This window comes from Agelaius tricolor, unplaced genomic scaffold, assembly GCF_023055355.1.
Source record: "Agelaius tricolor isolate 1412-34295 unplaced genomic scaffold, bAgeTri1.0.p SCAF_20, whole genome shotgun sequence".
NCBI classification, from domain to species: domain Eukaryota; kingdom Metazoa; phylum Chordata; class Aves; order Passeriformes; family Icteridae; genus Agelaius; species Agelaius tricolor.
In genome coordinates this window covers 3,245,526-3,269,472 of record NW_027269280.1, presented here as the reverse complement: position 1 = coordinate 3,269,472, position 23,947 = coordinate 3,245,526, and the positions used below count along the sequence as shown (strand labels likewise).

At 42.2% G+C, this 23,947-nt stretch overlaps 2 protein-coding genes across 10 annotated transcripts in view; both read left to right on the top strand.

Annotated features, from left to right (window-relative positions):
- Positions 1-23,947, top strand: part of LOC139598561 (CAP-Gly domain-containing linker protein 1-like) — a 58,661-nt gene that overhangs the window by 19,520 nt on the left and 15,194 nt on the right. For 4 of the 9 annotated variants that reach the window (XR_011681940.1, XR_011681941.1, XM_071445086.1 and 1 more), the window contains exons 4-17: positions 3,489-3,613; positions 4,624-4,840; positions 7,368-7,565; positions 7,907-8,010; positions 8,538-8,598; positions 9,636-9,668; positions 13,047-13,151; positions 14,433-15,377; positions 16,516-16,632; positions 17,511-17,568; positions 17,801-17,884; positions 18,473-18,629; positions 19,185-19,350; positions 19,434-19,649. Coding sequence is in view for 2 of the 9 variants with exons in the window: in XM_071445086.1 (XP_071301187.1) it covers positions 3,489-3,613; positions 4,624-4,840; positions 7,368-7,565; positions 7,907-8,010; positions 8,538-8,598; positions 9,636-9,668; positions 13,047-13,151; positions 14,433-15,377; positions 16,516-16,632; positions 17,511-17,568; positions 17,801-17,884; positions 18,473-18,629; positions 19,185-19,350; positions 19,434-19,649 (2,586 nt within the window). In the remaining 7 variants the exon portion in view is untranslated. The remainder of the gene's footprint in view (positions 1-3,488; positions 3,614-4,623; positions 4,841-7,367; positions 7,566-7,906; positions 8,011-8,537; positions 8,599-9,635; positions 9,669-13,046; positions 13,152-14,432; positions 15,378-16,515; positions 16,633-17,510; positions 17,569-17,800; positions 17,885-18,472; positions 18,630-19,184; positions 19,351-19,433; positions 19,650-23,947) is intronic. The other 5 variants (XR_011681945.1, XR_011681944.1, XR_011681942.1 and 2 more) reach the window with 4 other exon arrangements.
- LOC139598480 (trichohyalin-like) lies at positions 20,556-23,914 on the top strand. Its single transcript, XM_071444911.1, has one exon. The coding sequence runs from the start codon at positions 20,731-20,733 to the stop codon at positions 22,936-22,938; it is 2,208 nt and encodes a 735-aa protein (XP_071301012.1). The 5' UTR covers positions 20,556-20,730; the 3' UTR covers positions 22,939-23,914.

The window sequence follows — 23,947 nt, the reverse complement described above, 5'->3', positions numbered from 1 at the left end:
GGTCATGGAAAGCTGTCTTTGTGCTAGTTGTGCTCTGGTTTTTCATAGAACTTTCAGAGGCCTTTTTATATTTTTTCCCCTGTTTCTTTTAGAAACTGATGGTTTTTATTTTAGTCCTTCATGCATTACTGGGAATGTAGATCTGCTGGCAAATGCAGCTGGTTTGGGGTTGGGTTTTTTACCTTTTTTTGGCTGTAATTCTCCCAATTTTTAAAAATAATTTTTCTGTAACAGATGCTATATTCTGTAAGTACAATTCTTTATTCTTTTTTCATATTGGTTGGAACAGTTGAGTTTAATCATGTCAGGATCTTTTTTCCCATTTATGGCACTATTAATTCTGTATATGTACAGCAACTTTAATCATGAAAGGCCTTCACCACACTGTCTTGTACAGTAGCACCTCACATTGTACTACCAAGGGAATAAATTATTATTATTTTCTTTTCAAGGCAGGTACTAATTGCAGCTGGAGGTAAATACACTTTTTGGGAGAGATGTCTGTCAATGATTGGAAGCCTTCAGTAGTCTCAGGCTTTATAAAGGAGGGCTGAGCTCTCTTTAAAGCTAAAATTTAGAAAGATTTTGCTTAAAACTGAGCAAAACTGCCCATGTAGACCTTCACTGATTCTCTGAGCACGTTACAGCCACAGGGTGCTCCAATTCCTGCTCTTGTAAGGACACACAGAATGTGCAGAGAGAAATGGAGTAGCTGATTATCCAAAGAAGCTGGACTGGGTTTGGAAAAAAGCAGAAATTCTTTGGCATCCTCCCTTGAGTCCTGTTGAAAATAACCCAGGTACCACGGGTACCCTTGGTGGGAATCTGGTGTGGAGCAGCCCCATCTGCTCTGGGACCTGAATTCCTGCATTTCCTGCCTCCCACCAGCCCTGGGTCACTGCAGGGGCTGGAGCAGCTCCAGGGCACCCTGGGCACTGCCAGATCCCTCCAGCTTGTGTCTCCCACTTTGTGCATAAGAAACTTCCCATTTTTTTCCATAAACATAGAAGATGAGCAGGGCCAAGGTATGAACCAGAAAAGGAAGAATTTTCTGCCCAGAGTTTACCCTGTGCTATCCTGGAGCCAGCATCCCCTCTCTAGGGGTTGATGTGCAGAGTGGACAGGAGGGAACAGATGGCAGCAGTTTGTCCTGTCCCTGGGAATCCCTGCATGGATTTCTCCTGTTCCACCCCAGACACCCCTTACCTCACTGACCCCGCTCACCTTCCTGTGGAGAGGTGCTGGGAGGCTGTGTTTGGGTAATTAATTTGGGTTTGTTTCAAAAAATCACCACAGACACAGGAAAAAATTCCATTGCCTGGCCCAAGGGTTGTGGAGAAGGAGCTCGAGGAACCTCTCTGTGCAGCCCCAAACCTGACTGCTGCCTTTGAAGGGATGCTCCTTGTCCAGGCCATTGTTCTCATTTTCCTGTCTCATTTCTTAAATGGGTTTGTAGAGCCTCTTCTGATTGAACTCTTGTTTTTTCAGGTAGAAAACAGAACAAAACTGAGTGGGGAAATAGCTTCTAATAGCACAACTAACCAGTCTTTTCACCTAAAGAGACAAAAGCCCCTACCCAGACTTGCTAGAAAAGGAATGAGGAGGAGGACTTGGAACTCAGTATGGACTCACAGTGCAGTTAATTTTTTTAATGTCTGTATTTAAGATATTTACCCTTTAGTAAAGTAGCTGATGTCTGAGGGTGAACCCTCAGTTCCAGGGGTAGTTCTTCCCAGGGATTATTTTCTCAGTGTTATGGATTCCCTCCTCACAGCTGTGCCAGAGATCTGGATTCTCTGGAGCTCTTTGGGTGGTTACAATTCCCTTTTCCTAAGCCAGACCCAGAGCTTGTTTGTGTGTTCTCTGCCAAGAACACCAAATACCAAAGGTTCTACGAGTTACTATATTAGGCTGTCCTGATAACTGTAAACTTTGGGTGTTTTTATTCCATGGAGAGCAATAATTTGCTACAGTGCCACTTTAAAGCAGGGTCTGAAGGTGACCTGTGCTTGTTCCAGAACTGCCTCTAATGGCAGAGGAGAGGCTGCCACCTTAAGTGTGGACAAGTGATGCTTCTGCTCCTTTTCTCGCTGGAATAATATCCAAAAAAGTTCATTATTCTCCCTGTTTTTCTGAGGTTTGTGTGCATTGGGACAATTTTTCCTCATCAGCTGAAGCCTCATCTTGCCCCTGGAGCACAAATGTGTGTGGCAGCTCTTGGCCACTGACTTGGGACTCTGTGGAGATGTAAAGTCCCCAATTCCTCACAGGTGACCTCACAGTAAACTCTTCCCAGCTGGAATAATGGGAATTTTCTCTTGTGCTGTGATCTTGCACCTTCATTTACAGCACAAGGAGCTCGTTGTTCTCCAGTAATCCTGGGAAGAAATAGAAATTTTTTCCCTTGTAATCCTGGGAAGAAATTTCCCCCAAGAAACAGAATGTCTGCTGTGAAAATTATATGAAATACTAATTTGCTTTTTAGTTTCTCAAAAGGAGAAGCACAGTCTTTATCAGGAGGTTTCAGCCAAGCTCTCTGCCTCACAATATCCCTGGTTGTACAAGGTGTGCTGGGAAACACAGGTGGACATTTTCAAACCATTGGTGCATTTTCCATGTGGAATTCTGTCAATCTCTTGAAGAGGTTTCCAACTCCGTGTCCCTGTTCTCACAATGCTGGCTGCAGGCTGAACAGATTGCACAGATTTAGGGCACAACATTTGTCTTCCTGAACTGCAGGAATCCTGTGGCTCTTCCTGGCAAGTGTCAGCCACACAACACCTTTTCCTTCTTCCCTTAATTTAATTCTTCCATCCCCTGGGTATTGGCAAAGGCTGTAGCTCAGAGACATTGCCAGTAATTGCAATGGCTGTAAATATTTCATATGAGAAGTTTGAAAGCCACTGCTTTCTAGGCTTTCATTTAGGAGTGTTTGGGTTGGATTTTTTTATTCTTGAAAGTGAAGAAAAGATAAAATGATTCTTCTCTCCCCTGGTTATATCTACAGGGCTGCCAAGTGCTCTGTATCATGCTTTATAGCAGTTATTTTAAATGCAAGAGGGATGTACTGTGTCGTTTATCTGAATTATTCCTTAGAGAAAATATGAAAGGAATTTTTTCTCATTTAATTTCTTTTATTTTTCCTCACAGAATTAGAATAAGAAGCAAACAGACCTTAGAAATCCTAATCTGCTGTAGAAATTTATGTGAAACTCTAGCACAAACCTATTGCCTTCAGAACATTGGTTAGACTGTTAAATGTATTTTTTGTTAAATATATGTCTTGTTAAATATATTTTTTGTTGTGAAGATCAGTATTTGTTCAACATTAATACAAACTCATAAACAAAAAATGATACAGCTTGAAATAAGAACTGGTTCTGTCATTGCTGTGCTTTGTGAACATGGTTGTACCACAAGCTTTTGCACTGGATTTGGTGGTTTCTTTGGAGAAGCATTAAATGCAGGTGTGTTTGTCACTGCTCTAGGTTGGAGGAACAAAGGCTGGAGTCGTGCGTTTTCTGGGAGAAACTGACTTTGCAAAAGGAGAGTGGTGTGGGGTGGAGCTGGATGAGCCCCTGGGAAAGAACGATGGAGCCGTGGCTGGCACGAGGTTGGTGCAACCCCTGAGTTACTTTATCAGATCCTTCTCTGTGTTCTCTTTTGGGTTTTTGTATCTTCCATGAAATTTCCAGTCAGGGGAGGGAGGGAGGGAGGCTCCAAAGCTGCCTTGTCTGCTGCTGGGCAGGGTTGGTGTGCAGTGGTTTCAATTCCCTGATGCCAACACTTCTCTCACATTCGTGGGATGAGCTGAGCTCTCCTCCCATGTGAGTTTTATTCATAGACTGGTAATGGAAACCACAATTTCCTTCTTTTAAATGCCTGTTTGATTTCTCAGCTTGGAAGGAATGCTCAGTTAAGAAAACCTCTGGATTTCCAGTAGTTGTGCTTAAGGAAAATCCTAGAGCATCCCAGGAGCTGGAAGTTGCTGTTCCAACAGATGCCCCCTGGTAGAGATGGCAGCAGTGGAGCTGCTCCCTCCAATAAGTCACAATGAGAAGACATTAATTCATATCACAATTTAACTTTCTCATTTGCCATAAGGAACAGTCTTTTACCTCATTAAAAAGAGGTTTTACAAAGATTGTCTCACCTTAACATAGGTGATCACAGCTTGAAATTATAAGTGGCTTTTGTCTGTATTTAACCAAAGATATATGTTCTGTATCATCAAATATACATAAATGGTATGTATGTAATAAAATATAAAACTACTTGATTTAATTAAAAGCTGATTTCTATTTTTAACCCTGAGCCATCACATCTGTTGGCAGCTCAGAGGAATGTGATGAAGGGGAAAGCTGTGGATATAAAACTGCATCTGAATGGAATTTTTAAGGCACTAGAATGGAATTTTTTAGGCACTAGTAGTGTTTACTCTGAATTTCTGAAGTCTGATGTGATCATGCTGTTTGAGACTCTCAAAGCCCCTTTCCCAAACGGGTGCTAAACAGAATTGCACTCCAATGCCTTTAACACTTTCCTACTCCTGATCCAGAACTCTCCACGAACCCAGAAAAGAAATTAATCCCCTCTCTGCTGTGCTTGCTTTGCCCTTGGAAGGTATTTCCAGTGCCAGCCCAAGTACGGGCTCTTTGCCCCGGTGCACAAGGTGACCAAGATCGGCTTCCCCTCCACCACCCCGGCCAAGGCCAAGCCCGCCGTGCGCAAGGTGCTGCCCACGCCCACGGCCCTGAAGCGCAGCCCCAGCGCCTCCTCCCTGAGCTCGCTCAGCTCCGTGGCCTCCTCCGTAAGCAGCAAGCCCAGCCGCACAGGACTCGTAAGCTGATTTTCCCTTCGCATGCTCCCCCTCCTGCCCAGCCCCGGAGCCGCCCAGCCCGGCAGAGCCGCTCCTGCGGGGCTCGTGGTGGTGCTCCTCCTCCTCCTCCTCCTCCTCCTCATTGAAAGCATGCACGAAGGAAGGAAATCTTAGCTAGCCCTGGAGAGCAGCTGAAGAGTTGAATATTTAATTGAAGCTAACAGAGTGATTGCAATAAGAAAGGGGCTTAGGATGCCAACTGATTTCTCTGGCTGCAGTCTGTGGTGGTGCTCGCAGAGATGAGAATGTTGACTCCATGTTTCAGATGGCTGATTTATTATTTTATGATCTATATTATATTAAAACTATACTAAAAGAATAGAAGAAAGGATTTCATCAGTAGGCTGGCAAGGAATAGAAAAAGAATGATAACAAAGGCTTGTGACTGACTGAGACAGTCTGGACAGCTGGGCTGTGATTGGCCATTAATTAGAAACAACCACATGAGCCAATCCCAGATGCACCTGTTGCATTCCACAGCAGCAGATAACCATTGTTCACATTCTGTTCCTGAGGCCTCTCAGCTTCTCAGGAGGAAAAATTCCTAAGGAAAGGATTTTTCATAAAATGTGTCTGTGACAGCAATCTGCATTTGATTCATTTTCTGAAGCTTCCAGATGTCACACTCGGTTTGTTTAAGCAGGAAGCTTCACGTTGGCTAAAATGTTCCAAATTTCCTTTTGCTGTTCAAGAGATGAGTCAGCTGAGAAATGCAGCAGGAGCAATTTCCAAGTCTCTGCTGACAAGAAGCCTCTTTCTTTTCTTTTAGATTTGGCTTTAATCCTGTGAATTCATAAAGGCTGAGTGTTGCCAAGTGCAGTGGCTCAGGTGAAATCTAACACAGTACTAATTCCACCTAATACACTTACTATGGATTCTTTTGAAGTTGCTCTGTTACATAAATGTCCTAATCTTGGGTTGCAGCAGTAAAATGGAAATCTGGGAAGGCTGAATTTTGAGAAGTCTCTTTTATGGTAATTGAAAACATAGAAATAATTGGATTTTTCCACAGTCGCTCTAGCTTTTTCCTTTCTTTTTTTTAAACCACATTGGATAGATCTAATTAGGAGGGAGTGAGTGCCAGTGATGTGGAGCAGGTTCCCTGTCCCACTGTCCCAGTGACCAGCAGGTGCCCAGAGAGGTGACTGCCCCTGCTGCTGCAGGACTGAAGCAGATTAGCAGAGGTCAGCAGTCGGTCAGGGCACCAGGGTTAATACCTGGCCACAAAAAGGATTTTTATTTGGCACAAACACTGGCACTCCATCACTTAATCCATTCTGGAAGTTGCACTTGCAGCTGCAGAGTGCCCTCTAGTTTGGGATCAAAGCACTAACACGTGGAACCAAGTGCTTCATTCCCTGTGCTGTGATCCCCCAGGTTACACCTTGTGAGTGTCTAAAATCTGTTTGCTTATTTTGTTGTGTCCCAGGGATTTTGCATGATTTGGGTCATAAAATACAAAGCTGCTGTAATCCATTATATCTGGAATTAAAATTCCAGCTTTCTCAGGCAGTGGGAGCATTTGGTGGCCATCCAAGTTAAAAGGATTGTACAAATAATTCGGAGACTTTTTCTTTAAAAGTTAAGCTGCTGGGGAAACGAGATTTCCTGTAATCAGTTTTGACCCAGCAGACTTTTCCTGCTTCAGTTTCTAGAAAACTAAAACTTTTTGCTCAATTTTTTGCCTTTTTCACAACTATTGCTCACTTTACTTTGTAATTTCAGGTTATTTACTTTCCCTCCTAGCTCAGGAACTCACGAGGGTGTAGCTGGTAGGGCCATAATGAATTTTCTCTTGTACTGATTCCATTCAGTGAGGCAAGGTCAAGGAAAACCTGGTTTCATTTTAGCTGCAATTCTCCTGATTAATTTTAATCTGCATTCTTGAAACTTAATATTCCAGATCCTTTTCCCAGAAGTAATTTAATTCCAAGTGATAGAAACATATCTTTTATTTTATATACCAGCTGTTGTTCTTCACAAGGTTTTAGCTGTAGGGCTGGCTTAGGTCAAGGTAATTGCTCTTTATCCTGGCTGCTTTTGCCATGGTAGAGGTGCCAGATGCTGGTGGGAGTTCCCAAAGCTTTTCATGGAGCATTTGGAAGTGTTGGACTGCTGCTGGTGACCCAAGATCATGACCTGTTAAACAGTGACATGATGGTTTTGGCTTGCTAGAAAGCTGCCTTTGTTTTTTTGATGCAAAAAGATGCTTAGGAGCATCCTGAGCCAGCCTTTGTGTGAGTCTACACCTTGGACTGAGGCCTTTTATTTTCACTTCATCCCTCCTGCCTCTTCCTCTGACCACACGTGGTGGCCACTGTTAAATTCTGGAAAATGAGGTCATTTAAGTGTAAAAGGAGAAGGTGCAGTAGGTCACAGAAAGCATTTGCTCTACTAATCCTGTGTTTGTGGATCTGGAGGTGCCCACTACACCCCTGCTTCCTTTCTCTTGGTGCAGAACGATTTTTAACTCATTTATTTTGTGAAGTTGACAGAAACCTCTTCCCGCTATGCAAGAAAAATTTCGGGCACCACAGCCCTCCAGGAGGCCCTGAAGGAGAAGCAGCAGCACATTGAGCAGCTCCTGGCAGAAAGGGACCTGGAGAGGGCAGAAGTTGCAAAAGCAACGAGCCACGTCGGGGAGATCGAGCAGGAATTGGCTCTGGTTCGCGATGGGCACGACCGGGTGAGGGAGTTTTTGTTCCTCTGGAACAGAGTTAACACAATGGACTTAACCTCCAAAATGGGCTTTTCTTACTGAAAAGGTGATGTGCTAAAAGTGAAATAATCCATACCTGTGAGATCTCCCTTGTGGGATCTTTGGTTTTATGAGATAGCAGATCTGCTGAATTTAACTCGTTTTTGTTGAACTTCACTGCAGTTTTTGCTCATGGCCATATTTGATAACATTCCTGTCACTTGGCCCATCACCAAATCCTGGTTACTGAGGTACAGGTACATAACTTGGAAAAAATTCCTGTATTTCCCAGCTTAGTAAAGTTTGGTTTTGTTCCTCTTCCTGATTAGCACGTGCTGGAGATGGAGGCAAAAATGGACCAGCTCCGAGCCATGGTGGAGGCAGCTGACAGGGAGAAAGTGGAGCTCCTCAATCAGCTTGAGGAAGAGAAAAGGTAACCCCAAACTGTCCTCATGAGTGTAATTAATGTTCTTCTTGTGCTCCCCTTGTGCATCTTGCTGTTCATCCTGACCCAGACACATTTCTCAGTGCTGGAATTTCGATGCAATTGTCACATCTTGAAGTCCTGTGGATGGCTTGGATTGTCCTGAATTTCTGACAGTTTCCTACATGAATGGTAGAATGTATAGAATGTGAGATCAAACTGCTGATTTAGGTCACCTCAGATCATCCAGAAGGGTGACAAAAGGAGAGAATCAACGAGGATTTAAAGGGTTTTAATACAAAATACCCTCTTAAGAGCTGCAGGAGCAGTGATGCCTTGCTTTGGCACTGGTAGTGTTTTAGGGACAGAAGTTTCCCTCCCTCTGATGCTTCCTGGGAGATATTTCTCCTTAATGTTCCTGGCAGTTTGCTGCTACAGTGGGAATGTTGTCACTGTCCTTCTGATTTCCACTGAAAAGTGAGCTTGAAAGCATTTGCTTCCAAAATTACCTGCATTTTAATGAGTTGTCTCCACAGGAAAGTTGAAGACCTTCAGTTCCGTGTGGAAGAAGAATCCATTACCAAAGGAGACCTAGAGGTAAAATATCTCCAGCTTTGTAAAAGGGATATCCAGGAGGGCAGGAATCATTAAAAGATGCAATCCTGGTCCAGCCACATGAAAATGATACCCATTTCTGCAGTCTTTAGTAAGCCAATTGTCCCAAAATTGCAGGATTGCACCCCAAATTCAGTTGCACACTTTAGCAAGGGCTGTGCCATGGAAAGGCTGTAGTAGAGCCTATAGAAAGGCTGTAATACTTAGAGAAATAAAATTAATTCCTAGAAAATTCTACCTTTTGCTGTTAAAAGTAACCACTAAGAAGTTTAACCAAAACTAAAATTGTTTTGAAGTTACAAAATTGCAAGTTAATATTTATGCTTTTGAAAATGAATATTGAAGACTTGTCCTGTTTGATCCATTTCTTGAGTAATTCCTGTGCCTCCCTTGGAGAAGGTTGATTAATGGAGAGTTTGCACATAAAATCTAAATAGCAATTCATGTGTGCAACTTCTATCTATTGGTTATAGAATTGTAATGTTGGGCTGCAGCAATTGTGTTATTGCACAATCAGAATAGAAAATATTTAGGGAAGGATTGCTTTCGGGTATTTGAGCACTGCCAAATTTTTATCCCAAAATTCCAATTAATAAGCAAGATAATTTTAGTTGCTCTACTCTATTTTCTAATCAGAAGCATAAACTACAAACTTAGTTAACTGTGTTGCTACAAAGCATTTGTGATTGAAGTGCTAGCCTTATGGAAAATACTCATTTCATATAACATTTCTTTTATTTTAGTCTTCCATTCATTTTAAGATACCTATCTAGACTCTTCATAGAATGCTCCTTTTATTGTTTAGTCCATGGAAATATTTTAGTTTTTTATTTTCTGTTAAATCAATCGATGGTCATGGCAAACCATCCTAAAGACTCTGGTTTGTCAAGCTGCTTAACTTGGGGGTTTAAACTGAATTCAAGCTGATGGAATATCTCCTGTTGTTTGTGTTGGAATGGTAGTGCTGAGTCTGCAGGTGAAACATTTTTGTTTGTTTGTTTTTTTAATTTTACTGATAGCGAAAGAGGCAGATTTCGGAAGACCCAGAAAATGTAAGAGGGCACTTCAATGTGCAGAGACATCCCATGTTAACAGATTGTGTGCAGAAAATGCTTCTACTGATTCACTAACTGCATAATCTGTTATTGAGACATTGACTCTGGTATTTGTGTGCATGTTGCTTTCAGAGCAGTTCCCACATTTCTTGGGAAGAATGTGTGTAGTGACCAAAGGTGGCAATGCCATTGACTGCAGCCAGGGCCAGTGTGCCTTTAGAGTCCTTTAGGGTCACAGCCTTTGCTGTGACACTGCAGAGTCCAGGAGCTTGCAGAACATGACCAGCATCCTGCAGTGGCCTTAATTTAAATGTAGGATTTTAGCTGTTTTCTTCACAAAATCCTGCCTGCTCTCCTATGAGATCCTGCTGCTGTTCAATAGATTACAATTTTTCTGAGGGAAAAAAATCTGTCTGTTCTTCATCTTCCCATATTTGTTTCCTTTTTCTGTATGAAATGCTAAGGGGAGAGATGATTAAAACCATCTGAACAATTACTTTACAAAGCTGTCTGATTTTACTGTATCCTTATGTAGCTGCTCTTCAAATTCTGTGGGAGAAATGTGTAACTTGATAACAGAAATGGCCATGTGAGATGTTTGAGGAGCCCTCTTGCTTCCCCAGCTCAGAATAGTGGAATTTTAAAGGTAAATTTATCTCAGGCTGCCTCTTCTGCTGCATCCCCAGCCAAGACAGGGAGTTCTCAAGACTAGAACTGGATCCTGCTGTGCATCCTCAGGGGTTCCCTTTGCAGAGATCCCTCAGGGATCTGTTTCTCCTCCAGTCTCCCCATCAGGCCGATGCTTTGGTAGAAATAAATCTGCATGTGCCCTTCCTTTCTCTGGTTTTGTGTGCTCCTTCTTTGATCCCATCTTTTCTCCTAACTTCCCTGTTCTGATGTTTCCATTAAAAATGGGCATTTTCACTCCCCAGGGGAGACTTTCCAGGCTGACCCTGGTGCTGTCCTGTGGTTGTGTCCCAGCACGAGGGGACCGGGGGCTGCCCTGCCCCATCCTAGAACTGATGTCAGGAATTATGGCCTCAGCACAATTTCCCAGTTGGATGGAGAATGCCACAGGGAGGTTTATTCTGGAGGGAAGGAATAGCCAGAGCACAGAGGTGCTGCAAATGCTGATGTGCAGCCTCCAAGTTTGGGTGGAATTCTGGGAGGTTGAAGGCAGAGTCAGAATCCCATTTCCACATCACCTCCCTGATTGGGGAGCTCTGGAGAAGGGGAAGATGATTCCTTTGGCTTTGTTGTCTGTTTTTTTTTTTCTTTCCTGCTTTTCTTTTCCATCCAAGTTAAGGTTTGCAATGAAATTTTCTTCTTTTTGGGGTACTCTCTCTTCTCAGTTCTGAGTTTCCTCAAAGAGACCCATTATCAGTGAGAATTTCTTTCCACATCATCAGGAGAGAAATATGAGCAGTTCAAAATTTTGCAGTGATTTTTACCTCAGTAAATCTGGAATCTGTCCCTTGGAGATCAGATTTGATTAAAGGATAATCTCTCATCTCTAAATTGGGAAAAAGGTGTCAAACAAAGATCTCTGGAGTATTCTTTTTAATCTTTGTATTTCCATTTTGGCAGGATTTTAACTTGCTTGCCTTTATAGGATATAAGAGATGGGATTTCAATAAACCTAGTAAGTTTTAAGTAATCAGTGATGGTCTGTCTGATCTTTGAGGCAGGAAAGCACTGTCTATAAAATTAAGGATCAAAGAGTTTGGGTTTTATGTAGCATAAAAAACCATAAGGTTGCATATTCCAAAGGCACACAGGGGGAATTCTGTAACCATGAGATTTGGGATTTCTTGGGTTTTAGTAGATCCCCTTGGTGAATTAGAGCAAGTAAGGTTTGAATTTCCATCTTTTAAAGCAGATTGTTTTTCAGACTTAATTAAAATCTGGCTGTGGATCAAAACTAATACTGACCTATGTCAGAGAGAAAACTGAATTGTAGCCACTTATTAAATATTATTTCCCTTAGAATACCTAAATCCATTTTCAAAGGCTATGGGCAGGAAAACCAATAATCTGTGTTCTTGGAGCATTTTTGCCTGTCACACCCTGAGGATCTTCCACTGAGAGAGAAACAGATCTGCTGCAGAATGAAAACATCAGCAGATCTGAGGAGCAACTTTCAAGTGTTTGTGGATCAAGAACTCCATAGAAACATGGGCAACTATTTTCAGCTGTTTAAAAACTTGGATATCTGGGTGCTTTTGGGAAGGAAGAACTTGCTGCTGCCACAAGGAATTCTGTGTTTGGAGAAGCAGAAAAGGAGCTCATCCCCATCTTTATATTTCTCTTTCATCTCTTCCCTACTTCAGAGGTGCAGGTCAGGTTTGAATTACCTGCTGGACTTTCCCTGCACCTGCCAAACTTCAGGCTCTCTTGCAGGCCTCAGGGACTATCTGAATATCAAGCCAGAATATCAAAGATTCTGTGTTCTTGCTAAAAATTCTGTTTGTGAGCAAAAAGCAGGAGGTACCTGCTCACTTGGGTTCTCATCTGTGTCCTACATCTCTTTAGGAACCTGTTAGAATTCCAAAGATCTTTCTTTTTTCTTACTTCCACATATTCTTCAATATATTTAGACATCCATAACTGCACAGCAACCAGGCTGATTTTTCACTTTTTTATCTGGTTTTGAGGAATCTTGTTGCTTGCTTCCTTCCTGAAAGAGGAGAAGAGGGGGGAAAAGAGGAGGATTTTAGAGTTACAGACAACCCTTCTCTTTCTATTTCTGTTCAGATAATTCAAACCATAGTGACAGAGGAGCCTTCATGTTCCCAGCTCTTGGCCAGAAGCATTTTTATGGCTGAGACTTAGAGACAGCTACTATCAAAAAAAGAAAGTTAAAGTTTTGATTTGTCACATGAGCTTCAGTGGAGAATTTTTGTCCCCTTGTTAATAAGTAATTTTTTTATAAAATCAGCCAAAGGCATTAAAGGAAAGGGTAGTGGGATGACAAGGAAAGGGATTTACCATCCTGGTAGAACAGGAAGAGATATATATGCACATATATATATTTTTGACATAACTATTCTAATTTGTGCTGAAAACTTCATGTACTGATAAATAACTTCTACTCAGCTGCATGAAACTTTTTTTTGTTCCCATTTCTCCGTTTGCTGTTCCTTTTATTTATTTATTTATTTTACACATTTGATTTCATTTTTACACGCCCATCCATTCACACCTTCAGCCCATCCTCCTCATCCATAGCATTTTCCCGTCCATTTCCCCCCCTTGCATCCTCTCTGCTCACCTGTTAAAGGCTCTGGCAGCACGGCCTGCATGTGGCTCCTCCTCTTGTGCTGGCATGTGATGGTGGCACCGTTGTGTTCTCTTCCTCTCCCTCTCCACTAACAGACGCAGACCAAACTGGAGCATGCCCGCATTAAGGAGCTTGAACAGAGCCTGCTCTTTGAAAAGACCAAAGCTGACAAACTCCAGAGGGAGTTAGAAGACACTAGGGTAATGGTTTTCCCTGTTTGAATAACGAGCCTGATCTGTGTTGTGGAAGATTTCTGATGGCACAGTGCCGGGGGTGACACCTGCTGCAACAGGTCCTTGCTCCTGCCGTAGCCAGAGCTGCAACACTGTAAAAAATTAGGATTAATTTTGAGCTTCCATGGGGTGTGTGTGTGTGCCTGGACATGTGACTCGTACAAGAACTCAGGTAAGATGTCTTCACACTGCCAAAGTAACCCTTGGATCCAAAAGTAGCAGGATGGGATCGTGAGCTGACAGAAGGGAACATTCAGTAGCTCATTTTAAAAATTAGCAGAGTTCATTAAACCCAAAAAAACTAAGATTGAACATGCCAGTCCTTTTAACACAAACTGAGGATTTGGGGCTTGGTTTCTGAGCTCTTCAGTAGCTGCTGCACTATTTGCTTTGCTAAATCATAGTTTGCAGTGGCTTTTTAGCTCTTTTTTCCCACCAATGACATAATCTTTTAATGATTACCCCAGTAATTAGTAATACTGCTGCCTGTCAGAATATTACTGACATACTTGGTACCAAGTCAGAAGTTCAGCAGATGTCAATTCTTAAAGAGAAATAGATACACACACACACACATATTCATACTCACACATGGGGATTCTCTTGAAGGTCAGGTAGGATGAATAAAAAACCCAGGATGAATATAAAACCAACATTTTAATGTGTAATAAGTACTTTTAAAGGGCAGCTGTGGGTAAGTAATATCTTTTCCAGGAGGTCAAAGCAGTAACTTCCTAATTAGAATTAATTCTGGGAGCTTTTCTCTAGCAAAAACTGCTCCAACAGTCAGTGAAAAGCTCAGATAGTGCCAGGACACTTTTTCAGAGAGAAGGAGATATAGAAGGGATTTATCAGTTCAAAATGTGTTTATCAATTTCTGACAGTCTTGTAGCTGGTGTGAGATGAATTTGGAAGGAATTATTTCAACAAAGACCTCAAGGTTCTCCATTCTTTTCCAGTCTGCCTTAAAATGGTTCTGAGGAACATTTTGTTAATCATTGATAATACCCATCAGGGTGCCTTGGAAATTTTTTAGCAAATTATTTCTAGATACTACCAGAAGAACAAATTTTAGTAAATTCTATGTTTATAGGCTATAAAAGATGTTTGTCACATGAACTGTGGACATTTTTCCCTTTCTGAAGCAATTTGCAACGCTCACTGGAAGCTTTTCAGCAAGGCCTGAGTGTCTTTGTATGAAATGTATATTTTATAATTCTTCTTTTCTTAAAATGCTGTTGATCATAGGTGGCCACAGTGTCAGAGAAGTCCCGGATCATGGAGCTGGAGAGGGACCTGGCACTGAGGGTGAAGGAGGTGGCTGAGCTCCGAGGGAGGCTGGATTCCAGCAAACACATCGACGACGTGGACACTTCTCTCTCCCTGCTACAAGAAATCAGCTCTTTGCAAGAAAAAATGGCAGCAGCTGGCAAAGAACACCAGAACGAGATGAACTCTCTGAAAGAGAAGTTTGGCCTTAGTGAGGAAGCCTTGCAGAAAGAGATCAAGTCCCTTTCAGCTTCCAATGAGAGAATGGCAAAGGAAAATGAATCCTTGAAAAGCAAGCTTGACCACGCCAACAAGGAGAATTCTGACGTGATTGAGCTGTGGAAGTCCAAGCTGGAATCTGCAATTGCCTCCCATCAGCAAGCAATGGAAGAGCTGAAAGTTTCTTTCAGCAAAGGTGTTGGGGCTCAGACAGCAGAATTCGCTGAGTTAAAGACTCAGATTGAGAAGATGAAATTAGACTATGAGAATGAAATGGCAAATCTAAAACTGAAGCAGGAGAATGAGAGATCTCAGCACTTGAAAGAGATCGAGTCCCTGAAAGCAAAACTGGTGGCAGTCACGGAGGAGAAAGAGCAAAACCTGGAAAGCCTGAAGAGCAAACTGGAAAGTGTGGAAGATCAGCACCTAGTAGAAATGGAAGACACTTTAAACAAATTGCAGGAAGCTGAGATAAAGGTAAAGGAGCTAGAGGTACTGCAAGCCAAGTACAATGAACAAACCAAAGTTATTGATAGTCTTACACCACAGATCAAAGCTGCTGAAGAAAAGCTTTTGGACCTTGCTGCACTTGAGAAAGCCAATTCTGAAGGTAAATTGGAAATCGAGAAACTTAGCAAGCAGCTTGAGGCAGCTGAGAAACAAATTCAGACTTTAGAGACTGAAAAGGGTGATGGAATTAGCCAGGTTTGTATCAACATCCATCCTTTTCATTTGCTTTTGCTTTTATTTTACATTTGTACCCTTTTAATCTGCCATAAGAAATACATCACAGAAAAAAGGAGTTGTAGTGATTGTGTATCTTGGGACCATCTGAGGAGGTGTAGAGGAGCAGTAACTGGGTCCTGTCTCAACAGGTTTTGCTGCTCCACCTGCACCAATCAGCAGAAGGAAAAAAAATTCCTTCTGCACTTCCTTGCTGCAGATTTGGGCATGTCTGTGCTGAAATCTTCCTGTTATGGAAGAGTTGTTGGCTTGTTTGGGAGAAGGGTCCACAGAAAAAGGCTTTAACCTTTGGGGATAGACAAGGGGGACTTGGGACCCAGTGGGGAAACATTTCCTCCATGACCTTTCCCCTCCTCTGACAAGGTGGTGGGGGAGGCTTTTAAAATAAAAGAAGGCACAGAAAATCCTGGTAGAACTTTTCTTTAGACCAAGGCTCTGCAGGGAAGTTTTTGGCACTGTTTGACAGCACTTTGGGGCACAGGCTGCAACTTGGTGCAGGATTTTCCTTGGGTTTGGATGAAACCTCTGTAAAGCTGATGGTAGTCAAGAGTAGTGGGGAAATAACTGGAAAAAGCTTCCCTAAACTCTTCACAGGTGGTTCCAAGATACCAAATTTTTACCTTTGACTCTTTTTTGAGGCCACAGTGGATTTCTGCACTGGGTGTGGTACAGAGATTCCCTCCCTGTGTGTGTGTATTGATCTGATCAGCCAATTGAAGCACAAATCAATCAGTTCAAAGAATGAAAACAATAAAGAACCAAAACCACTGATTGAACTAATGCTGAAACTTTGAAATTGTGATAGTATCCAAAAATGTCTGTCATTAAATAATGTATTCACAATTAATGCCAGAAAAACTAAATTTTAATGATTTCAAATCTATTCCAAGATGCAATTAGTGCTGTGATGTATGCAGTCATCAGTGGAAATCAGCTTCACTCAATTAACCCATCATGTTTTTTTCTTAATTTTTTTTTTCTTTTTCATCTTAGAGTGTTTTGATATTACAGTTATTTCTTTCAGATTCACCTTTTAATTTTCCTAATTTTTCTTTCATGTTTCTCATTTTATTTTACTCCATTTCATCACCTTTGTTAGGCCAGTAATCTGGCCAAAGAACTGCAGGGCAAAGAGCAAAAGCTTCTTGACTTTGAGAAAAACTTGAGTGCAGTAAATCAAGTTAAAGATTCTTTGGAAAAGGAACTTCAAGTTTTGGTGAGTAATACCCCAAAATTTTGACTTTACTCTTTGGATTTTGGGTTTCATGGTGAGAGTGTCATGGAAGTCCTGTGGATCAGCTCTGAGCAAAGCCTTCCCAAGGTGTTTTACTCAAGGAAAAAATGGGAAGGGTTCATGGCTGATGGGACCTTCCTCAGAATAAAAAGAGCATTTCACCTCAGTCCTGCTTTATCAGGTGTTTTGTCTAAAGAGAACTCATCTATTTATGGATTGCAGATAAAATTAAACCAAATCAAAAGCAGCAGCAGTTTAAATTTAGGAACACTTAATGGCCCTTTATTGTAGCTGTTGTGCCAATTAATACTTGCTACACACTTCTTGTAAATGGTTTTAAAAGACCTTTCTCATTTAAATACATTTCCAAACACTTGGGTGTTCTTGGTGGGGTTTCCCTGAGGAGCTACACTGGCATTAGTACCACTGGGATTTTTGGTCTTTCCATGCCAATAGTAAATATTCAAACTTGGTGGAAGAGCCTCACTTGCCTTCCTGAAAATCCTCCCTTTTCTTCATTGTCTGGCATCAATTCCTGCTGGTAAAACTGGAGAGCCCTGGTAGGAGATGGCTCCCAGGTGTCCCCAGTGCAGCCTGGGAGCAGCAGGGGTAGAAAACCCAAATTCTTGTTTCCCACCCTGGAATCTGGCAGCTGATGGAGAAGTTGCTTGAAATGTTGAGGGACTTGCAGCCAAGGCAAGGGAAGATCTGTGCTGAGCTGTAACTCAAAAACTTGAGATCTGTTTATGATAGGAGCAAAGATTGTTCTATTTGTACATGAAAAATACCAAATACAAATTCAGTGGTTGAATTGTTCTGTTCCTACCAAGCCTTACCTTAAGTCTTTATCAATTTTTCAGAAAGAAAAATTTACTAATGCAGCTGATGAAGCAGAGAATGTTCAACAAGCTATGCAAGGTATGTGCTGCTAAAATAAACAGAGAAGTAAAAAGCTGCAGCAATGAAATGCCAACAAAATGGCTTTTTTAAACACTTTGAAGCTCACAGCTGATGTCCCAGCAGTTTCAGGGGCTGTGGAAAGGGCAGGATTATTTGTAGCCTCTCTGAAGGATGACATACCTTGCAAGTAGGGAGAATTGTCTGCATTCAAGTAGTTGCTAACTTTGTTTTCCAAATTTTACTTGCCTAGAAACGGTGAAGAAGCTGAACCAAAAAGAAGAGCAGTTTGCACTCATGTCTTCAGAACTGGAGCAGCTCAAGTCCAGTTTGACTGGTAAGGAAGGGATGAAGTGGAATGTTCTGGAAAGGCATCAGCTCTGTGCTCTGGAGCCTGTGGGAGGCTTTCCTGTACCTTCCATCCCTTCAGATCTCTGTGAAACCAGGGCAGGGGATTTGTGCCCTCAAGCAAACCTGGGAGAAGTGACCCCAAGGCTGCCCCTGCCCCTGGCAGTGCCTGCCCTGCCCTCAGGCATTTTTTCACTGGAGCTCTGTGCTCCCTTCCTTGTTCATTTTCTGCTGCTGTGCTGAGCAGCTGATGAGTGACTTCACCTGCAAGACCTGCAGGTCTCTTCCTCCATTGCTTCCTTCCCCTCTGAGACAGCAGAACTTGTACCAACATCTCATGGCCTGCAGGGAATCCCTTCTGAAACAAGGGGCTCATGTCCAGCTGCTCTTTGCTGAAGAGTCCTCAACCTTCTGCTGCAGTTACCAGTTCAATCAATCATCATTTTTCTTTTTAAATGGTTGATCTGTGAGGTCTGGAGCATCAGTATTGCTGGTTTTAGTTCTTTACAGTTCTCCAGCTGTTCTTTGCATACCCTTCCTCTAGAATTTACAGCTCAACCACCTTTGTTTTGCTCAGAGATGGAGAGGAAGCTGAGGGAGCGAGAAGAGAGGGAGCAGCAGCTGATGGAAGCAAAAGCCAAACTTGAAAATGACATTGCAGAGATCATGAAGTCATCAGGAGACAGCTCTGCCCAGCTGACAAGGATGAACGATGAGCTGAGGCTCAAAGAAAGGTATTTGATCACTGTCACACCTCCACCCCACACTGCCAGCTTCTCAGTTCATTTTTCTGTAAATATCTCAACAAGATGCTCCTGAGTGTCACATTGATTTGACAAGTGAGCTTATTCTAGCAAACTAAATCAATCAAAACAGTCCCCTGGGAGTGGTTTGAAGAGCATCCAACACTGATAATTCCAAAATTCTTACATAAGGTGCTTCTCATTGCCCACAGTAAATGACCTCTTGAATAATCCAGACTGTTTTGTGATTGTGCTTCATGATTATTTGATTACCTGATAAACTCAGTTTATTTAGATATATAAAAGACTTGGGTCACATTTTTGTGAGAGAAAATGTGGGGGGGTTTTCCCAAATAAAAATTGTATGTACAATACTGGGGGGAGTATTGACCTTCCCTGTTTAGCAGAGCACTGTCTGTTAAACAATGAAATCTCTTTCTAAATGCTTGCTCAGAATACAGAACTCCAGCACAATCTTGGCTCTTCCATCCCTGTGCTTGTGGTGCTGTCAGCAGAAAGTGAAGTTCTCCCATTTGGTCTTTCCAGGCAGTTGGAGCAAATACAGCTCGAGCTCACAAAAGCAAATGAAAAGGCTGCTCAGCTTGAGGAGAACGTGGAGCAGACAGCCCAGAAAGCTGAGCAGAGTCAGCAGGAAACTCTCAAGATTCATCAAGCAGAACTGAAAACTCTGCAGGATCATTTAACAGACATGGTAAGAACAATTTTAAAAGCACTAAAACTGTGCAGAAAAATGGTCCCACTGCTGCTTGAACTGCGTTTCTTATCTTCCCCCAGAAAAAGCAGATTGAGAGCAGCCAACATGAGTACAAAGATCTTCAGGCAAAGCATGAAAAAGAAATTTCTGAGCTGGTGGCTAAACATGATGCAGATATCCAAGGGTTTAAGCAGAACCTGCAGGATGCAGAAGAGGCACTGAAAAGTGCTCAGAGGAAAAACAGCGAGCTGGAGGCCCAGGCTGAGGAGCTGCAGAAACAAGCAGAGCAGGCCAGAGTAAGTGGCTTTTGTCACTCTGCAAAGGACCTAAAGTTCAAATTTTCTGTCTCAGTGACTCATTTCCTCTCTGCTTCAAGCTTTCATAGCCAGATTTTTGTAGTTTTTCTGTTTTGAGCTTTCCCAGGGTATGTGGGTATGGGTTAGGGAGGAGAAGCCCACAGGACAAGCTGGTTGTTAGTTCTGTTCTCAGTTACACAAGAGTTGATCAGTTCAGTTCTTTAATATCAGTTCACATTTTATGTTCAGTTCTTTAATATCAGTTCACATTTTATGTTCCTAGATCTGGCTCAGCACAGCCAGCTGGAGCCAGATGTCATTCCCTGGTTTTTTATATGCTTGCATTTTAAGATGCATTGTGAACTACTTCATTTAGAAGTGCTACACACCTTTCATTTTGTAGTATGATCTGAAGCTATTCAGTGTGTAGCTTGACTTTAGCAATTTTAATTTTTCCTCCCGTTTCTTTGACTTTACTGCTTGCTTTCATGCCTCAGCAATTATTTGCTATAATCTTTGCTGTTTGATTTAGCAAATTATTTAGTGTATAAATTGACACACAATATTGACAGCACTGCTGTGGTGTTTTGAATTAAAGGGATCATGACAACATATTTTAGAGAAAATCATGAGGAGGTGAAGCTGAGAATTGGAAGTCAGTTTCTAATAGCACTCCTTGCATTTTAATTCACTTAGAGTCTCATGAAATCATTCTGTGGCTCTTCTTTTGAGCAATTTACAGTCAGTCAATTTATTGAGAGTACTTTTAGAAATCACATGAAATTTTGGATGGAGGAACCTTTAAACCATGATACTTTTAATATTATTTAGCCACTAAAAACCTCCTGTGGATGATGCCTGTTCTGCAATGTAACAGGGGTGTCTGTCAGCAGTTGAGTTCAAGCAGGCACTGTGTGTCAGTGTATACACTTTTAAAACTTAAATTAAGTTGCTCTATTTGCCCTTAAAGCACATTTCTCATTTGTCTGCTTGACTTGATTTTTGTTTTCCCTTCTCCCCGACTTTATTTCTTTAGTCCTTAAGCTCTGTGTTAGCCTCATCCAGAAAAGAAATCGAACAAATGTCAGACAAGATGAGGGCTTTGATATCAGAAAAAGAGACTTTGGCACAGGAGGGGAATACTTTAAAATTAGAGAGAGGTCCCTTGTTATCAAAACTTAAAGAATTGGAATCAAAGATTTCGTTAATGCAACAAGACCAAGAAGAGCTGAAGGCAGAAAATAAAAGAATCCTAAAGCAGAAGGAAGAAGCTGAGGCCAAAAGCCAGCAGGAGAGCACAGAAAAGGGAGAGTTGGCTTCTGAGAAAAGCAAATTACTCTCTGAACTCGAGGCAGTGCAGGCAAAGCTGCTGAAGGCAGCTCAGGAAAACGAGGCTCTCCAGTCCTTGGAGTTAACCTTGTTCCAAAAGCTGGAGGAACTTCAGGCCAGCAGAGATGCCTTGGATGTGGTGTGTCAGAAACACGTCAGAGAATGGGAAGAGCTGGAGAGTTATCAGAAGAGACTTTTGGAAGAGAAAGATGCAGTTCTGAAAGACAAAGATGATGTTATCCAGAAGCTGGGAAGTTCTTGTGAGGCCTTGGCCAGAGACCAAAGGGAGCTCCAGCAACAAGTGTCAGCTCTGGCTGCAGAGAGAGTGTCAGCCCTAGGGGAGCTCTTGGCTCTTCAAGACAGACACAAAGCCCTGGAAGAGGAGCTGGGCAGGGTCTTGACAGGCCTGCAGGAAGAGAAGGAGATGCTCCTCAAAGGCACAGAAAAGCTGCAAGTGAGTTTAGAGCAGGCAGTCAGTGAAAACCAAGTGTTAAAAGTGAGAGAGGAGGAGATGCAAACCCAGCTCACCAAAGCGACGAAAGACTCCAAGGAGCTGCAGAGTTCCCTCGAGAGCCTCACTTGTCTCCTGGAGGAAATGAAAGCCTCAAGAGACACACTCAGTTTGGAATGTAATCACTTACATCAAGAGAAAGAGGCTCTTTCCTCATCAGAGCAAAGGCTTTTGGCTGAAAGGGAGCAATTTCTCAATGAAAATAAGGCAACTGCTGTGAGGCTTCTGGAGGCCTCAGCATATGCTGAGCTTTGTGAGAGAATCTGCACTGAGAAAGTGAACAAGCTGACCTTGGAGAAGGAATCTGTCCTTCAGAAGTTGTTGCAGTTTGAAGAGCACAATGAGGCTCTTCTCCAAGAGAGGAAGGAACTGGAGACAAAATACTTGGAGCTTCTTGATGAGAACGAGTCTTGTGCAAAGGCAGTTTCTGATCTGAAGAGAGAATGTGAGCTGGACCTCTTGTCCAGGAATGCTCTGGCTGAAGAGAATGCCACACTCCGGAATTCCATTGAAGCCCTGAAGGGAGAACTCAGTAAGAAAACTGTAGAAAATCAAGAGTTAATGGCCTGTAAATGTGACCTTTCCAATCTCCTGAAGAAGGCCCAGGATGCCAAAAGAGCACTGGAAGCTGACCTGGCAGCTGCAGCACACACCAAGCAGGTCCTGTCGTCCTCCTTGGACACCTGCTCCTTTGCCAGGGAAATGCTGACCAGGGAGAGGGATGAGCTGCAGGAGGAGTGTCAGAAATTAGACAAAGAGGTTGCTCTTGTGAAAGAATCCTTAACCTTGGAAAAGGAAGCTCGAAAACTGGACGAGAAATCGTTTCTGTTGGGACGTACAGAACTTCAGAGGAATATCAGCTGCTTGGAGAAGGAGCTAGAAGAACTGAGAGAGAAAAATAAAGTTCTGGCTGAGAAAACACTTTTAATTGAGGAGAAAGAAAAATGTGAAATGAAACTGGTGGAAATAATGAGAGAGGAACAAGTCATCTGTGCAGAGAAGGAGCACGTCACTGCCAACATGAAGAGACTGAAGAGTAACTTTGCCTCCGTGTCCAGGACAGCAGCCGAGTTCCGCGGCGTGCACAGCGGCATCGCCAGGAAGATGGATGTGCTGGAGCACGAGATGGAGCTGATGGAGAAGGAGGGAACTGAGTACCTTCAGGACCTGGAGATCCTGAGGAAGGAGCAGAAAAATCTGCTCCTCAGTCAGGAGGGACTAGTGAAGGAGAAGGGGATGTTATTCCAGGATTATTACAGACTCTATGAGGAGGTTAAACTTTTAGAACAAACTAACAGTGACCTGTCAGGCAAATTGTTGGAGTCTCAGGGCCAAAATCAGATGCTGCAGGAGCAAATGAAAAATCTGATTTTGAAAGTAAAAGAACTTGAGACTCTCCAGGCCCAAGCAGTAGTACAGAAACCAGAGGTATTGAAATTCATAGATTAAAGTCAAGTCTGGGGCTGGTTCTACTAATCCTGAGCACTAACCCTGGTGTCCTGTGTGCACTTCCCTCACTTCCCTGCACACTCAGCACTGCATAACACACTGCACTTGTGGGCTCTCAGTGTGGCACTTGGGGGTTGTTGCAAGTTGCAACCGTGAGTCTAAAAGACACTTTTTTTTTTTCCTTAAATATTTTTAACTACAAAAACCTCTATTGTTGCTGAATGTTGCAAGAAAACAACATAAACTGTGAATAAAAGGAAGTTGTGTTCCCTGAATCTGGGAGGAGACGTTGAGCAGCTCCTTCTGGTGAAGGACTCTGCAACATAAAATTTAAAGTAGTGATAGATAAGGTTTTAAATTGGATCTTTGTGTAATTTTATGTGCAATTACAGCAAAATACCAACCTGAGTTACTCCAAAAATATGAAAGAATGTGCTGCTTCTGTAAATTGGATAAAAGCAGTGTGAGAGAAAGGGAAAGATGTTGAGAATGCTGGGGTTCTCTTTATTCACAGAAGTGTTTTGTATTCACCACCAACAAATTCTTTATAAAATACTTTGATTTTCAGTTTGTGTGGCTTGAAGCCCAGAAAATCACATTGAATGCAAATTGGAATCAGGAGATGTTATAGATTACACCTGCCTAAGTATTTTAATATCATTGTGAAGTATTTCCTTTATGAGGCCATAATGAACAACACTGAAATAATGCAATAATTTGCTTTATCTCCAATTCCATTATTTTCCAAATATTTGAGGTTTTGTAATTCCATATTTCTGAAAATACACCAGGCTGTTGGAAGTGAATATCTGTTGAATTACTACTGCCTAAAGAGGTGAGGGCAATCACAGTGGTGCTCGTGAGAAATCCAGGAATTAAAATTGCTCAGATGTGACATGAGCATGGGGTTATAATCTGTTTCTGCATGGAATTGAATCCTCAGTTCATTTTATACTTCATGCAGCTCCAAAATGCAAAATAAATTCCTAGTTTTAAACTTACTTACCTG

Bases quoted from the DNA above. Each gene is read 5' to 3' on its own strand.
- LOC139598480 (XM_071444911.1), top strand. From the start codon at position 20,731: ATGTCAGACAAGATGAGGGCTTTGATATCAGAAAAAGAGACTTTGGCA.